Raw genomic sequence first — 19,043 nt, forward strand, 5'->3', positions numbered from 1 at the left:
ACCATAAACTGCACTTGGCAGCTTTGAATCATGATTGAAACAAACAAAGCTGTGGAAATGCGGTACTGTGTCAGAAGCAATGGTTTTACGGTGTGTGATTAATCATATTTGGAGAAACATTAAAGGGAAAGGGAGGTAAAGGGTGTCAACTGATATAACCCACCACTGACATCAAGCAGAGCCAGCTAGCTCATTGATGTGGCAGCATCTCATTTTCACCAAGCAGACAGTTTTGCAGTGCCTTGCGGTTCTTAATTATCTCCCGACTTTGTCTAATTCAATCAACACAACTCAGATCTGGGTGCGAAATGGCACTCACATCCCCTCAAGCTCAGCAAGTCAAAAAACACTGAATAAGTGGAACAGGCAAACTGACAAAATGGCATAGCACATGAGAAATTTGAGCTATTTTATCTCCCGGGCTGAGACCTCATCCACAGCGGCGGGGATGAGGCGAAGTTGACAGAAGGACCAATCAGCTTTTTGTTTTAAGTTACAAACGTGCGTTCAGCGGGGGATGGGGGGGGGGGGGGGGCAGGACTCAAGTGCTTTGATGCTGCCATGCTGAGTGAGCTGTGTGGGGTCAGTCGCTTGGCAGAGTTTCCTCTCAGGTCGCCTCCTTCGACGCTTGCTGCCGGACCGCTACACATTTTAACAGCCCGCAACACAAGACTAAACAACAAGCCATAGTGTGGGCATATGGGCACAGTCACGTCAAGTCTTTCGGGATTAAACCGTTTGCCAATTTGGAGTTGAAAAAGTAAGCGACATAATGAGAAGTCCATGCCGAAAAAATCCCTTATCCACACATCCACTCGTGCCACCCATTGGCCTCCGACTAATTCCAAGAACCACGGCATCATTACATTTAGACAATATTAGCTCAAGCAGCATACAAGTCCCGCTGTCATTCTAAACTCTTTACTTTGCCACTAACTGCCAGATCTGTTTTGCACTTGCTACACACTGCCAAACCTAACAATGGCAGATTAGTGAAGCCCGTCTCCTGTTGCAGCAGAGGTTAATTTAAAGTGACAGGGCTAAGTCGGCTACAATTATGTATGCGGAGAGATATTATGGCACTTTGTTACATCAGATCATGATTGGATTAAACTGTTTCCACAACAATGAAAGTTTAATTCTAATATTCAGCGGTGGCTGATAGCAATCCTGTCAAGAACAAAGGGAGCATTACAATACCTTTTTGTTTTTGCGCTTCCCATTGATATTAATGGGACAGGGCATACATAATGCTCACTGAGCATGTCAACATCCCTCCCACCCCCAACATTATATTCTAATCCAAGCAAAATTCAACAGTATTTGACATGAAGGTTTTGAAGATGAGTTACTGATGCTGCTTATTGGTGGCTGTACAAATCTACTGCGACTAGCAGGAGACCCCAGCTGGTGTTCTTTTAGCCCGCAGAAGGTCACAGCAGCTGACCAATAAGCTGCTATTAATCCTTACAGAGTCATCCATTAGCCCGTGCAATTTTTTTTATTGTGCTTATTTTATGAGAGAAACGAATCAGCTGTCTATACCAGCCTGAAATATATACTTCTTCATCTGGACCTGGACCCCAAGCCTTCCCTCCACTCAGAAATATGTCGAGGGCCAGGTGAAGTGAACCCAGGCTCCGGGGTGGGTGTGGAGTGAATCTGCCAGTCTCATGGGGTATTCCCCACTGTCCCGTTACCTTCGATAAATCTCAGTGCTTTACGATTAGGTACATAAAATGACTCATAGATCTAGACGGTAAATAAGAGCTTGTCAGTGTGGCTGACGCCAGGTCCACCCCCTCCTCTGCCAGAGAGTCCCTCTGTACACTGACCATCAGACTGCTGCTATTGAGCTAGGGTTAAAAAGGTTCTCATAAATAACTCTAATATTTCCCTCAGGGCAGATACGGTGCCACCCAGAGTCATGCTTGCATCAACCGATCAAACAAAATTGTACAGAATTATAGGAAGAGGAAAGTCAGGTTAGAAACAATATTGTAGTTGTTTTTTTTAAACTTTGGTGCTCTCCGTGTTTCCAATTACTTCATCCAGACAGGAAAGCCAAGAAGTTATCAGATCAATCCATCTCACATATCTTCAAACTGTATGCTGTACTCCAAGACGCTGATGTCTTTTAATGGACCTTCAATCCATACTTGCAATTAAGCATGCAAAACCCTCCCATTAAGTAACTCCACTTACAGTGTATTTACTCCGGTTGTTGTTTTGGGCGCTGTTCAGAGTCACTCATCGACAAGATGTGAGCAAGACTTGGGCCGTGGGTGTGTGGAGGGGTGGGGGGGGGCGTATCCTCCGTTCTTCAAATCTGTACTGACAAAATGATGGACACTTTCGCAGAAGCGGCAGCTAATCATTGCGGCTGATTCGTTTACACTGGTCCAGAATGACTCCCTGAATGACCACCTTTGCATAATGAATAGACCAACAGACAAATCGGGGCACACAAGGTTAGAGGACGTAAGAGCAGTGACACACCAGCAGTGTCGTGATAGCTCATAGTGAAAACCTCGCTTGCACTGAGGAACTTGTAAATAGAAGGACCAGTGCTCAATCCACGATTAATTATGACCACTTACATGATCAAATGACATCCAAGAGCATATCAAAGTGTCTTTACGTGCATAATAAAGCTCATTTGTCTGTCAAAGGGGTCTTAATTTAGCATAGTTATCATTTTGGGTATAATTTGTGTCCATAGAACTGTACTTAGTACGATTACTAGCCAACTGACAAGGGGTCGCCATCTTGGTGGAATTGTCTGCTCTTCAAAAGCTTCTAAAATCTATACGAAATTCACGAATAAACAATTTTTCAGTAAAATATATGACCGATGGACCGCTTCATGGCCTACGTCACAATGACGTCACGGTGTTTACTGGAGGCAAAAACAACCGCTGGAGGCAGCGAAGTGCGGCTAGAAGTAAACAACGCTGGTTGTCTGTTTATTCTATTCTATTTTCATCAGTTTACTCAGATATTAACTCAAATGGCCATTTTCCGCGTCCTTTCCGACGTGAACTTTCTGTGAAAATATGCTGACCGGTGTTAGAACCACACGCCACTGAGGTGTTTTTGCCTCCAGCTAAGCCCCGCCCTTTAAATTGCGTCACATTGTTTACAAACTTTGAAGGGGTCTATACTGCGGCCTACTTTGCTCTTCTCATGAATAATGTTTATTCATCCATCCATTTTCTTTACCGCTTGCTCCTCACAAGGTTCGTGGGGGTTGCTGGAGCCTATCCAAGCTGGCTTCGCCCAGTAAGCGGGGTACACCCTGAACTGGTTACCAGCTAATAACAGGAATAATGTTTAAAGTTGTACTATTTAATAAATCGTGTTTTTTAAGGGCAAGTGACACAGATTGAACCGTCACAATTTTAAGAAGCCCACTTGGCACACACTAGGAATTTCTTCCCGTGGATTTATTTGTGGATATTTTTCACTAAAACTTGTCTTAATTGAAGGAAGGTCCTCCAAGTAGCAGACAAATTTAAATGATCAAATGTAGTTCTGGACTTCTGTACAACAACGTCAAAGTTAAAAGTTAAAAATAGCATTTATGGGTGAGTATTAACATTCCGTGAAAGCTATAGCAACTGTTATGCAAAATGTCATGTATAATGCCTTTTTATTGCAACACAATGTGGTTGTATTGCAATTTTGGTCAACCAAAACCCAACTTAGTTGTCATGTTGAGTCTAACAATAACATTTTTGGACTGATTTGACGTGTGGGTAACGTGGTAATATTTTTAAATAGCATGGCTTGTTTTTTTATTTTATTATTTACGTAATGTGTTTGTGTTACGTGTTGTGATGTTATTGATCTATCCTTTTGACTTTGATAAATGATTTACTCCCATCAGGACAGAACAGTATTGATTTTACACCATGTTGCATTATTTGACCTTGCTTACTAAAACATATTATTGCTTAAAAGGGCAACATATTTCTTTAGATAGGCCTATGTGTAGTATATAGATATATATGCAAATACATAGAAAATGATATATGTGAGAGTGTGACAATTTAGAGTTGATAATGTAGTACCACACAAACACATTACTTGGAATTGTTCATTACAATGGGAGAATGTACTGCACAAATGTCTTCCTAACTGGGCACATCTGCTATTACAGAAAATGTGTAGATAAATTCAGGTGCCCGTCTCTATTAACAGCGAAAGGGTATTCATTCCCACAGCAGAATGAAAATGTAACGTTTGGACTACAGCTGGTTTAGCGCTTTATTCATACTACAGATGTGGATGCAAATGGAGAAGTCAAGTCAAGTCATCTTTATTTAGATAGCGCTCAAGCATATCTCTTGCACAATTGCGCAGGAAAATACCATGACTTGACTTATAAATATCATGATATCATGACTGGAATTGGTGGATGTGATGTCAAATAAAGCTAAGTAGCAATAACATGCAAATTACATAATAGGACGAAGGTATGACTTCCATGGTCTGAGCCAATAGTTTCTTACCATGCCCTTGTGTAGTGTTAAAAAAAAAAAAAAAAAAGAGCAAACATTCCAACAAATAAAGACAGCTGTCCAGCAACTGTCTTCCCAGCCACGTTCGTATTGACCATAGTCAGATGCTCCGCTGATTAAAAATTGATCCATTTTGAAAAATCTAATCAACTGAATAGGATTGTTTCGTACGTGGGGAGGGGTTGGGTGTATTGTCGGGGGGGGGTTGAGAAGCTACCGACGGACCTGTTATTAACCCCTGTGCCTCGACGCAGCCCCTGCACCCCAGTTCACCCCCCCCCCCCCCCCCCCCCCACACACCCTTGTGCCCTGGGACTAGACACCGCCCAGACGTTCTGAATTATTCAGCAGTCTGAGAGACGCTCCGGCCACTTGGCCTATTACAGCCTGCAGTCGAGGCTAGTGGCTCTAATGGACGGTCCAGAGGAGCCCCCAGCTCCCTGTGGGACAGGAGAAGCTTCTGAGGCTAGACTGCAGGGGGATGCGACAGCCAATTCAACAGTGGTCGAGGTCGCAGCGGGTTAATGATGCCGCACGTCTAGACTGGCGCTGGACACACAGCCGTGGCCAAGAGGCAGTGGGGGGAGAGCAATATCATTTTTTGAATGAGAACCAGCTCTGTGTTATTACGTTTGAAGGCTTTATCAAAGACCAACAGTATTGCCTTTGGTCGTGATCCGAAATTGACCTGACAATCCTCCCTAAAATAAATACATAAATAGCCAGTGCTACAGCTTTATACTCTGACGGCCGAATAAAAAAAAAGCTCTAACATAGCTAAGCAACATTCATAGGAACAAGATTGTCTATTCAGAACAACTTTGATTCCTCATCACCATCGCACAACAATAATCCAAACAGCTGGAGAGGGCCCTCAACTCCAGCACAAAGTCACTCAGTAATCAGGGCATCTCCCCCAGAGAGAGAGAGAGAGAGAGAGAGAGAGGGGATGGAAATCAGGGTGGGACTCATTTGGGAGCAGCTCAGTTACCATGTGTTCAATCGCCTTGGTGATCATGCGCATCCGCCCGAGGTCTCTAATGATGTAAACACCATAGGAAACACAGAAGAGGGGGAAAATAAAAATGTACCCCCAGGGTTTAGCGCGATTTAGTCAACAGAAGCAGAATGCACAGACTTGGATGTCTACCTGAAGGACTCCTCATAGAGTAAACTCATATTGAAATAAATCACACTTTTGCCGTTTACAGACGTATGACAATTTGGCTGTAAAACTCAAGTGCTCAACACTTTGATACTGATACCAAATACTGATATTATTCTCACATAAAATTACCCAAAAAACACAATGACACCTATATATCCCAAGATAGCATTTTTCCTTAAAATTAAATGGAATCAATGGCAATTTTCTATTATCAGGCTGCTAACGGCACCGATATTGGTACTTTAGCTTTTAATATTTGCAACCAAAAATCTTCTAAATAGCGGGCGAGGGGAAAAAACTGCGGGCTATATGGCGGACGAGGAGCCAAAATGGCGGCCCAGGCATAACCGTTGTGAAGTCAAGACATCTTATGTCAAGTGCGCCTTAACTCGAGGACTCCCTGTATTATGTGCTATGCAACCACACAATTAAGCACTAACACTACATTATGATTAATACTGCATTTGTGGAATATAATCAACTGTTTTCTGAAGCTGAGCTGTGATTGGTTGTGACCTGAGCCCTGAGCAACTGTGATGTCGTTTTCAGTTGACAGCAAGTGGCAAAATGGCCGTCCCACGAGATGGATAAAAAGTAGTGGGCTTTTGCTTCTTAATTCATATTCCGCAAAAGCAATATTAATCAGAATGCCTGGACATTTTACAACGCTCTCTCACCTCCGGTCCATTTTGGAAACACTCGGGTAATATCGGCGCATATCCCGGACCGACTGTTTTTGAAAGATCCCGCGTGGCCATGCGATACTTTTGCCTCTTTCTAGATCGGTGTTGGAAGAGAATCTTAATGTGTGTAGTACTCTGTTGAGATTATCAGAGCACACCACACACACAATATGGCCAAACAGTTAAATTCCTGACTTTTTATCTATTCTTCGTGTGTGGGATCTCTCACTGATGAACAGTCTTTTAAGATTTGAAGAATCATTGTGCGCGTATACCAGGGCTTAACTGTACAAGAACATCCAGTCATCATTGTCCAAGAGGACAAATAGCGGCAGAGGAAGCACCATATTCTTATTACCAGCCAATGGAGATTTATGCACTTCAAGGTTGACTTCTTTGAAAGCGAAGGCTCGATAAGTTTGATGAAGCGGAATGAGTTTAGCCTTCAATAAGTACTATCTGTGCTGGACTGAACTGCCACACTCTTCCTTATCCGTGTGATCTGATGCCAAGCGCATTTACTCTTAAGGTCAAAAACACTGCCGTGATTGAACAAAATCAAGGGCATCCCCGCGGAAGGCCACTGAAGGGACACAGACACGCCCCAAACCTTTTACAGAAATGTAATCTCCGCAGCTCCCCTAACTCAAGGTGACCACGCACATAATTCACAGATCGTCATGAGGCGATGCCGCCCATGTTTAAAAAGACGGCACAAGCGACGACATCCATTCAGACCGCCAAGTAAAAAAAAAAAAAAATGTTCAGAAAGTTGTGAGGAAGCATAAATTCACATGAATATTACTTTTGCTGGATGGAGCAAAAGTGTCTACTTATCATACAAAAACACTGTATCATAGTCTAAATATTGGAAATAGTAAATTGAGTATTTCCCTATATAATATCACGTTTGAATTAAATACAGGAAGCATTCCAGTGAGATATATTCAATTCTGGTGAATGTGCAAGACTTTCTACTACAAATGTATGACCTGTGGTTTGTCTTAAAAGTTGACCCTCTCCCAAATTTCAGCTGTTTAGGTCCTCAGGCACACTGCCGCAAGCCTGAAGCAATGTTTAGCTAAACCTGCTGTCTATGTAGGCAGGCAGAGTCCCCAGAGGGCTGAACAATCAGACAATTTCAAGATCATGAAGCATTAAACCAATCCCGGCAGGGTACACTAATTAAACAGCCGAGCCCGGCACAGCCAACCAATCCCCACAGAGCAATTAAATCCATCCCCTCTAAAACACTGTGGAACCTGTCTGGGGAAAACTGCTGAGGAGTGAGAGAGAGCGAAGAAATGGGAGAGCGGAGAAAATATCATAAAATTCATCTGGAAAAGACACTACAGGAGGATTGCAGTAGGAGGCTAACGAGGGAAATTGTGGGGGGGTGGAAGCTCCTTGAATTCAGTTCTTTGTTCCCTCTTCACCTTTTGACATAAAGATATAACATAAAATGCCTTAACAGTCGTTATTTTGTCTATGTTGATGCGAGCCTCTATTACCACACTTAAAAGACAAAAACAGTGACCCGCTTACAGTCTTCAGCTGCATATTTAATTAAGCTTACAAGGTCTAGAAAGCACTCATGAGACTGAGCGGAAATAAAGAATAGCCTCGAGGTCTATATTACACACCGGCAAAGCTAACCGTTTCAAACCCTCGTCAATACTCCAATGCCATCCACTTCCGAACTAAGCGTACAGTTGAAAATGGAGACATGACATTGGCAGATTTGAAAAAAACAACAAAATTCATTCAGCTGAAAGGCAGGGGAGGAGATTTATGCTTTATGCTCCTTGCATACCGTGTTATTTGTCTACAATAGGGTGACCAGATGTCCCGATTGATTCTTGGTGTATTTTGCCAACCTTCTTGTTTTGTCTCGATATTATGGCGGTGTCGTCCCGGCATCCCGTGTTTTGCCATGTAACAATAAAATAAATAAATAAATTACACATAGTATTACTGATATTTACAAGCAGTAGACTGGCATTAATTTGTTTATATTATTTTATGTGTTTTGTGATTTCTAAGTATGTTTTTATATTTTATCTGGTTTTATTATCTTATTTTATGTGCAGCACTTTGGTTCCATTGTGGATTTTTAAATGTGCTATACAAATAAAGTTGATTGATTGATTGATTGATTGATACAAAAAAAATTTAAAAAATTCATACGATAAACCCAAAGGGAATTTCACTGTTAAATTCCTTCCAATTTACTTCCACATTCTCATCGAATCGGTAACAGGTGAGTTACGAATCAGTTAACGAACACGTCCCGCTACAGGATTGACGTCAAACATTGGAAAGAAAATATTAAAGAAGCAATTTAAATAACAAAATATCCAGACTGAAATTGTAAAAACGTAAATAAAGCTAAGGATATAACCACAAAATATATTGAATAAACAATCAAATAGATTGAATAAATGATAAATACATAAAATAATTGACTCAGATGTGACAAATATTGTCAGTTTAGATTATTAATGTTCCTATTATCATTAAGACTGTTTTTGTTATTGTGATTGATTTGTGAACAGAGCAAAAAAAAGAAACCGAAGCTAACTTCGTTAGCGCTGCTGTACTGACGTCACCGGCAAGCGCGAAGACGCTTCAATCTATTTTTCTTTTCACTCTTAAAGTATCATGCTTTTATATTTTTTGCTTTTTTTACGTTTTTACAATTTTAGTCCATCAATTTTGTTATTTTGAACAATTGTAAACAGACAATATCCAGACAATCCTGTAGCGTGACGCCATCTGCGTGCGACCCCGATACAATCTGGCAGCCCAATCACATCTGACACCGACACCGGAACTGGAACTACTTCCTGTTTCTGTATCCTAAGAATCATGGGAAATGTAGTCATACTGCTGCGGTCGCTGGAGAGAGCCAAAGCAAGCTGAGCTTTTCTGGTGGCATATTTCTACTGAGTTACAATGCGGGACCGGGGTGTGGCAAACGGCACAGCCAGCTTCCAATAGCTGCCATTGTAATGGTGAGTGCATTGACGATAGAATGTGCCCTAATCCCCACTCAACTCCCTGACGAAGATTGGTAAGTGATTAAATTTGGTGAGAATTTAACGTGTACTTGATTTTCAGATCAATTGTAGTATCCCAGTTTTTAATTTTCAAATGTGGTCACCCTAGTTTCAAGTGATCACCAACAGAATTGCTGCATAATATATGTGAGCATTTTTGCTCAATCCTACATGGTAAATCCTCACATTCTTCCCTGGAGGTTTTGAGACGAAAGGAAGGTGTGCTTTGGTAAAGAGGAGCCAAGAATGTGGAAAGGGCTCGGATGTGAGTGGGAGTGCCTCAGAACAGACTGCAAGGACAAGGGAGATAGTGTGGACTTGCTCTTTTCTCCACCGAATGCGTCGACATATAAATCACAAAGCACCGCTTCACGTCTTTACTTCCTCTTCCTCTCCATTAAAAATGATAAACTATACCTCTTGAAGCCACTCGCTCGCTTTAGAGCCCTAGTCTACACCTTTCTGGTGAAGCAGCACGAGTGCATGACTCAGATTTATTCTATGCCCTCCCATTGTTGGGGATAAATAAAAGAGTAATTAGCAGTGTGGCGGTGGGAGAAAAAAAAACTGACACAACCAGACCCATCCATCAGTTTCTCGCCACGGCACGCTTTCTTTATTATACTGTAGAAATGCAGCTTTGTAGCGCTAATAAAAAAAGTGGACTACACTCAAAAGACCACCATGCATCTTCCATAAATGGCTGGCATGCACCGGTCTACTTCTCCCGTATGGGAAAACGCACTCCAAGCACCGGCACATAATGAGAGCAGCCGAGGTCCCCAAAGACAACCGGGAGAGGGTTAGAGAAGCATTGATCTCATGAGTGCAACTGGGCCCAGGAGTCCCCATCACACTATGCTATCATGCGCTACATGACAAGCAACACAAGAACACACGGCGCACACTGCTCCCGTTTTTAAGTCATGAAGAATGAAATGGCCGAAATGAGAATAAAGTGGAACATGGCTCCGGTCAGATGAGGCACGGTAGGCCGTGATGCAGCGACATAATGCGGGCGGGGAGGGGGGGGGTGGGGGTGGGGGGTCTTTTTTTTTTTTTTTTTTTGGTGAAAAGCCTGTGATATGAACAAGAAAGGACCGGTGCTCAATATGTGTGCAGTGGCGTCAGCTGGTAAAAACAAATAAAGCCAAGGCCGCGGCGGAGAAACACAGCTCGATATGAACTCGCCGGGCAGGGGGGGGCCGGCTGTCAACAGGGAGAGAGGCCACAGCTTTATACTCATGCCGATGAGCCATTACCTCTCTGCTGATGCTTCGTACTGGCCGTGTGTGAGGGAAGAAGAGGCCGCCCCTACCACTACGAAGCAGTCCTCCTGCAGACTAATGTGTCCCCTAAGTTTTGTTAAAGCTGGTTATTTACTCCTGTAGAGCAATTGCTTCAGCCTCAGGGCAGCAGAAGACTGCTATAAAAAATTAGGCATCTCTGTGAAGCACCGTCATGTACCGAGGGTGCGCTTGAGCTGGAAAAAAAAATAAAAAAAAATTGAGCTACAGCTTTGAGACAGGGGGAAATATAGCACACCATTCAAAGCAGATCATCAATATATTCAAATCAATAATATGGTATGTGAGACGAGAGCATGCCTAGAAATATATATTTACACTTTAATGACTGAAATATAAACCTATTGGTGGTTTTAAGTCATGCAGATTTGGCTATTTGCCAGTAGGACTTTTTAACTCTTTGACTGCCAAACGGTGCCAGTCGATTTGGAGCGTTTTCACTCATCTTTCAAAGCAAACAGAATATTGCGCGGTATAACGACATAAATATGGTGGATACCATATGAAAGATTGGATTCCATTCTTTCATGAGAAAGAAAAAGTATGTTTGTACCTTATTCCGTTCTTTAGTAATCACCATTTGAAATTAGGTCATTTGAGTGACATAAGCGAAAATACAAAAATATTAAGAGAAAAACAAGCTTTTTGGGAAAAGACACATTTTTTTGCACAACAGTGACTTTGACACTAATATTTTTTGTTTAGTGACAAGGCAGCACTGCGCAAGACGTTGCGCTGCCCATTGAGAGAGAAAAAAAAAAAACGTAATAAATGTAAATTAACGTTTTTAGCGGCATTCATTAGGATTTTAGAATACGTCATTAAACGTTTTTGGCGGTCAAAGAGTTAAGGAATCGCCAAAAAACTTTCACAATCTTTATGAATCCTACAAAACACTGTTAAGCCACATTGTCCCTAACATTTGTGAATGCAACAAAAATTAAATTTTCAGTGTGTGGTGGTGGTCTGTCCTCAGAAATGGTGGTCTGCATATGGTGACCCAGTTTGAGAGTCAATATTTTTTTTTCCCCTTTAAAATCAATCACTCGATTTGACTGTTTCCAATATTGCATATATATATTGCAGAAATAAAATAAACAAACCTTACTGAGATTTGTGCCGTTTGTGCGTGAATGCATTTCGGTCCTTGAGATGCCGACAGCCGCATGTAAACTCGAGCCCTTTATAGCCTCAAAATGCATCCAATTCAAAAACAGTTGTTCCCAATAAGCTGGCAGAATGAAATTACAACACAACACTATTTAACTGACTTCCACGCTGTCGATAATTTCACAGTACCTCAGCAGAAAATAATTCTGTGACGGTCATTTCATTTTGAGTCCACAAGGTAAGCTGTGACGATTAATAACATAAAAGGTTAATATTATCCGTTGGAAATACCGGAGAAACTAAAACCGGAAGTTTTAGAATTGTGTTAACATTAAAATATGATGCTACCAACTTTCCAAATTTGTATTTATTCCGCGACGGCAGAGTAGTTTACTGTCGAGCATGGTGGCCTGTTTGATTATAAGTGACTGTACAATAAAATAGATGGATACATTATTTTCACGCTAGTGGCCTGCATTTTTTTTTTTTTTTTTTGTGGGCATTCTTGAGCGCGAGTGAGCACGATTTGACAGGGCTCAGATCCAGGCATTTCGGAATTTAGGAAATAAAAAATAAAAAAACAGCTGATCAGTTGACGTGTCCACCATGATCCTTGAAAGCAACGACTGTACATGACAGCCATTGTTTCCATCTATTCACCATTCAGAGGTAATTTTCTACGTATAATTGGACATTTGTGATATATTTCTCAACTGAATATCTTTGTATGAAGGTAGTGAAGGCTGTTCATGTCATGACTGGGTCATGCAAGGGTTATGTTTGGGTCATGACCGTGTGGTCAAGTGTCTGTTTTGAACTGATGTAACCAGTAAGTAAGACGCTATGTGATGTCAGAAGCTATGTGATGTCAGGGATCTTTAATCTCTTTATCTGGTCAACAGCCAATCAGATAATTCCATGTCAGTCCTGTGACCAACATGTGCTAGCCACAGCCAATCAGATCGATTCTATATAAGCCTGTCTGATGAGTGTGTGTTTTTGTCCGATTATTACCTCTGTTCCTCTGTGCAACTCCACCGCCCAAGTTAGCTTAGCTTCTCGTGATTCTCGATACCTTCTCATTGTCAAGTTTGTTCTACGCCTCTTGATGTTATGCGAATAAAGTGTTTGTGATCCAAATCCAGAACATAACAGTTCAAGTGTAAAAATAATTTCAAAATAATTTGGTAATTGAGTACTCAGTGTTAATCGACGATTTAGACACAGCCCTAGAGGAGACACACAGGCTGGTCCAAGTACAAGTTGCGGGTGATCGTGTTTTGTGATCAGCAGTGATCGACGTGTGCTGCTAACGCACTTTTCCACACAAATTGGCTAATCGCGATCGGCGCACCGCAGTTTCTCGCTTTTAGGGGAGTGTCAATTATTTGCGCAAATTCACCACTCGTAGTCAGGCAGGGCCCCAGACAGTGCCCCGTATTTGCGGAACCCGCTGTAGATGAATTCATGAAATTCACTGTACAGTATTTTATACTGTATTACAACGAGGTAACGACATGTTTTACCATCTGCTCCACTGAGGTCTTGTGTCTAAAAATGACAAATGAGCATACGACAGTACATCTTCGAAATGTGGCAAGTACGACTTTAGAAACAATGTCATCACAGCAGCGCTTATCAAAACACCGCACATGCGGCAGCGTGAAGACGGGAGCACAAGCACGGCAAAAAAAAAAAATGGATAGGTATGGAAATCTACTTGAAGGAAGGTCAGAGTGATTAAGCTGACATTAATGACAGGCCTAGTCTTCAAGTGTGAATGCTGAACGTAGCTCTCTCTAAACCCATTTGTCATTCGTCTTCCAACGCTCAAGCATCTGCTTTGAAGTCTCTACCACTAATGCTACACAGTGAGGTTAAACAGCTTAACGCTAAAGTCTGTTTCACTCCTCTCACGCTCTAATGTTCCCTGGTTATATATACTTGGGTTATTGCTCCTGGATTTCACATCTCAATTTGCCCCAGATGGTTGTGTAAAACTCCACTTCCTCGTTTTTCTTTGTTGCTACTGTCAAATGAAAAAAAAGAGGGCCAGCCCAAAGGATGCCAGATTGTGACAGGCACGGCCCTCCCTTGGAGTCAAACAGGTAGCGTTAGAGGGGGCATACGTTTATATGACGACTCGAGCCAGCGCTTTTACATTTCAACGCAGCGCTTAATCTGCAACACATTTAAAAAGAGCTGCCAACATGAGACGAGTTGCGAAAGATGGAATAATGAACAACACAGAGTGCAGTCAGTACCCACAGTGAAGGGCAACTTTGAAGCCTTTTCGAGCCAGCGCGGCTTTGGAATGAAACGATACAGTCATTAGGATAAATAATACGAGATTGGAGGCGCTCAGACAGACTTACTCCCCACTACAATGAGATTACACTGAGACATGTGACATTAACAGTATCAGCAAACAAACATTTAAAGCGTGAATGAATGAGAGACAGACAGCGATTTTCACAGCCAATTTGAGATTGGGAGGTTAGCGTGCGTGTGTGTGCGTGCGTGTGTGTGTGTGGATTCTGCTGGCAAACAGCACACAGAGCGGGCTGGCAGCCGAGGCATCCCGGCTCACAGGCTGCAAAGCAATTTCACTGTTTGGCAATACTGTTGTCTATGTGTGTGGATTAGAGCTGACACCAGAGCAACTGAGTCATGCTGAATGTAGTGCCGCTTTTGTTTGTGATCTAAAAACCCCACCGCCTCTTAAATTCGTGGAAGAGAAGAGCGGAAAACAGGGTCAAGGAATCCTAACAAATCACTGAGGCATTATTTCGCCAAATGAGCACAGCGTTGCAACATCACAAGAAAACAACAGACGAAACAACAGACTGCCGGATTTGAGTGACCATGCGGACAGACAACCGAGCGCAAGCTTTACAAGTCCGACCAGATACAATTTGTTTCATTACAAATCTTTTTTACTATCACAAACAGGGAAAAGGTACATACTGAAGTGAACATGAAAGCAAAGCGTAATCAAAAGTCATCTACAGAAACTAGTCGCTTCCCCTGGCTGGCACCGCACCGGCCCGGGGTTCTTCACTGGGCCTGGCAGGAGAGACCCTGACCCGTCCTTTTCACGCCCGCCCACAGAAATGCCATCTGGCCGGTGTGAATGATTACCACAGCAACGGCCGGGTGACCTGCAGCCAGCAGGAACCAAGGTCACCCCACCTCAGCGCTTCACACTCTCCGTGCCCTCTTTTCATCAGCCTGCAGGTGAATTATTCATCCTTAGACAACTCAGAGGCACAACTCGACTGCGCCAACACTTCATATACTCATAATAGTGTGTAATGAGAAAATAAATGTTGCGGTGTTAACTGCCGTTATAAATAGCCCCCACTGTCACACGATAAACGCTAGAATGGCATTTTGGGTCGCGCGTCTGCTGTAATGATTATTCATTCTCTCAAAGTGAAATCACTTGCCGCTATGGGTGTCACTTTAAGCCACGCTGCAAGTGTCAGGCATGTGGTGGGGAAAAATAATAATGTTAGACTAAAATTTAGCAGCAATAAAACAATGTTCTCAAATCGTAATCACCTGAGCTATATTAAAGCTATGTGTCTGAAAAATTGCATCTTGTTCACAAACACATTTGTGAGTATAAAGTACTCAAATTGTTTTAAATGCAAGACAACAGCTCAGCCATGAATTTGACTTTAACAAACCTTATGAACATTATTGTGGCAAGGGCAGCCATTAGCAAAGAGTGTTTGTATGCATTGTACTAAAGCTTATACTATACATCCAAACATGGACTACAATCTAAATTTGAAACTTTACTGAATCAAAAGATGACTAATAAATGTCAACAACAGTGAAACTGCACAATTCAGTGTTACATTTAATGTCACTCATTAAAAGTGACTACGGTGGTATATTGTAGTATTGCATTAACCATATTAATTATTATATTTTCTTATTTGGCAACAATGACATCAGAAATATTAGTAAATCTGGATACAACTAGTTTTACAAGGGTGATTTTTTTTTTTTTACCAAATTTTATAAGGACATTATATACTGTGATTCTTTTGCACTCTAAGTTACCGCTTTAGTAGATATTTTGTGAAGCACATCAGCACCAAAACTGACATATGATTGAAGGGAGAAATGACAAGCGTGTCACAGTATCTACCATGCAACATAGCTCTACCACTGAAACAACCTGCTTCAGTAATTTGCATCTTAAATATATACAGTGCAATGCTATCAGACTTTTTTTTTTTTTTTTTTAATATGTATAAGCACATTAGGTGCACATACATATTAGTAGACTTGCATCAAAAATTGCTTTTGCAAGAACTATGCCATTTTTTCCAGAGTTGGAGAAGTATTTATCAATGTTAATTATTGTGGTTTACAGTGCAGTGTTTCTAATTTTGGTTTCGCCACATGAGACAAAACATTTAACACATCTCTCAGTATGATGCAGTGCAGTTACGGCAAACTACACCAAGAATAACACAATATAAAATAAATGAGCATTATTAGCATAGGCAAGGCAGATTTCTTATGCGGTTTTCTACTGAATCTAATTAGATGGGTCACGTGCAAATGATTATAAGACAGATGTAGTTCCTGTATTGGATCCCAATACCCTAAGATAAGGTCACACTTATTTTGCAGGCTGTAACGATGGGTTGATGGCTTGGGGGCAGCTGGGAATGTCTCGACGAGGCTACCCGGTGCAAATGGACGAAAAAGCTCATTGAATGCTCAAGACTATTTCTAGGTCGCGTTCCGTGAGAGAGCCAGCTCCAACCGTGTGCCGGTGGCCCGGATGACAGGGCGGTCCAGCGGCCAGGAGCTGCAATAACACTCGACACCAGATGTGATTGTTCCTGCTCGGTTGGCTTTGGCGAGGGGGGCGGGCTTGCCATGCTCCTGTCATTTGTCATGATGCGCGACATCAGTCAGACGGCGGAGATGGTGCCCTTGCGCCGGCCGAGGCTGATTTACAAACATTAGCGGGGAATACAATTACACAAGCCCCCACCGCCTCCCCCGGTCGAGCAGCCCTATGCGGCTTCAGGGGGGGGAGAGGGGCTCGAGAGGGAGGGGAGCGGAAACCACAGATGATTTCAACCAACACTGCTTTCTTGAAAAAAAAAAATATACAGCATAAAATAACAAAAACGCCTTGTAGTGTGATTCACCAATTCAACTTTGTGGCTAACGGTGTGGTCAAGCTACAAGAAACGATACTGCATGTGTAATGTTCGTGTGCAAAAAAAAAAAAAAAAAAAAAAAACCAAAGCGCTCACCTGCCACATTCCTCACGCTAGCCGTTAAGACACATTTCTGTACCACAAAAGTCCACCAGATGATCGTTTGGAGGCTTCAAAGGCGACGAGCTCGCTTGTCCAGTCCACTCGTTGCGACCAACGAGCTTCCGTCAAACGTACAAACACTAGCAAATACGTTCGTTTAAAAAAAAAAAAAAAAAAAAAAAAAAAACTTGCACAAACTTGTCAGCTTGTATGCCGCAAACATCTAAAACGACATTAAAATTGGGTTTCAAGCTAAAGCCCCGGTGCAGCCAGTAGCATCACGACGTCCGTCGACACAAACCGCATAAAAACACGAAGCTGCGTGAAAAGTTACCATGCAAGACGAGCGACTCGACGGCGCATTAAAAGTTTCCGTGCATGTGAGCACAGCGGCGCGAGTTGTTCGCGGTGGAGATTTGAGCAAAAAAAAAAAAAAAAGCACAAAATAACAGTGCTGTCCGCGGTGCTGATCCCAGATCGGTGTGGCTCGTGGAGGCTTGTGCTGCTCCGCGGTCGCTCCACGCTGATCAATGATTGAACCGAACAAAGGCAGAACACGGATCAATTTCTAATAAGTAGCGATGCAAAGCACGCCGCTTTCACTCTCACGGTCACCCAAAAAAGACCCGAAACACTCCGAGCACAAACAGAACACTTGCCGCTAGAAAAATAAAGCCAAAATGAGGAGAAAAGCACTAACCTGAAGCCGCCGTAGATCAAATTTCTTCCAATATTGAAACATCGATCCTACATCGGCGGCCATCTTGGGGGATATTGAGGAGATTTTTTTTTCAGTGGCTGCAATAAATATGTGGGCTGGATTCCCCCCAGTTAAAGCGCATTTATGGGCAGGGATGCCACTTTGACAAAAACACACTTACAACACGGCTCCGCCGATATGTTTGTCATCACGTCTGATTCGGATGTTTGGTAGAAGTACAAAAAAAAGAAAAAAGATTTAAAAAAAAAAAAAAAAAAAAAAAGTAGGTTTGGCAACACCACTTTAAAAGTAAACGCCGACTGATTGGGTCCGAGCTTACGTCCACATTAACTGGACAATTGCACTTGATTATTTTATTTTTTTTGGCAAAGTTATCAATATTGACGTGAAACTCGTGGCTAATCGATCGTGTCTGGGAAAAAAAAAAAAAGGAGAGAAGGAGATGATGAGTAGATCAGTGCAGTTCAGGGAATTTAGCCAAGCCCACTTACTTGTTTCTTGAGGAGCTCACTTTCTATCAGGGAGTAGCCAATAAAATACATTACTGGCCCGTTGTCTTAAGTAATAGCCTATATTTAGAGTATAACTCCCTCAAAAAAGTTTTTACTTTACACATAAATTTAATTACACCTATCGTCCCCAATATTACACCCCTCCCAATATAAACTGACACATAACACATTTTCAAGTAAGCACTTTACTGTGAGTTTTCATTCTTAAAATCGTCTTATTCGAATATCATGTAAAATATAGCAGAGAATGTTTCTTGCAAAATAAAATAAAATAAACATCTCGTATGTCGAAGGTTGTGATGTTTGCTGTTTTATTGATCACTTATTTTATGTGTATTAATATTAATGGATAAAATGCTTGCATTTCGGATTATGTTGTTTTATTAGCATATTGCCGGACAGCTAGCGTTGTGTCAAATTATTCAAGCACAGGGATGTTCTTCCTTCAAATAAAATATTGCTCTGGACATGCGCTGCACAAATCAGGTGACAGGTGCTCCCCCTGGTGGGCAAGGCGATCACCCATGTTTAGTGCCATTACTTTCATTATAACTTCTAGAGACCATAGTAAAGTTAGTTTTAATGATTTACACTTCCTGCCCATGTTGTGATCACTAGCCTCACCTTTAACCCTTCTGCTTGATATGCCATTTGAAAACCTTT

General features: G+C 42.0%; 1 protein-coding gene across 2 annotated transcripts in view; it reads right to left on the reverse strand.

The window, feature by feature from the left end:
- cux2b (cut-like homeobox 2b) overlaps window positions 1-18,037 on the reverse strand; it is a 116,499-nt gene extending 98,462 nt beyond the window's left edge. Inside the window, exon 1 of one of the 2 annotated variants that reach the window (XM_077522238.1) lies at window positions 17,848-18,037. In XM_077522238.1, the coding sequence (XP_077378364.1) occupies window positions 17,848-17,910 (63 nt within the window). In that variant the 5' untranslated portion in view covers window positions 17,911-18,037. Of the gene's footprint in view, window positions 1-17,141; window positions 17,520-17,847 lie in introns of those variants that run through there. The other variant, XM_077522240.1, reaches the window with a different exon arrangement.
- Between the last annotated feature and the right edge of the window lie 1,006 nt (window positions 18,038-19,043).

Source organism: Festucalex cinctus, chromosome 5, assembly GCF_051991245.1.
Source record: "Festucalex cinctus isolate MCC-2025b chromosome 5, RoL_Fcin_1.0, whole genome shotgun sequence".
Taxonomy (NCBI): domain Eukaryota; kingdom Metazoa; phylum Chordata; class Actinopteri; order Syngnathiformes; family Syngnathidae; genus Festucalex; species Festucalex cinctus.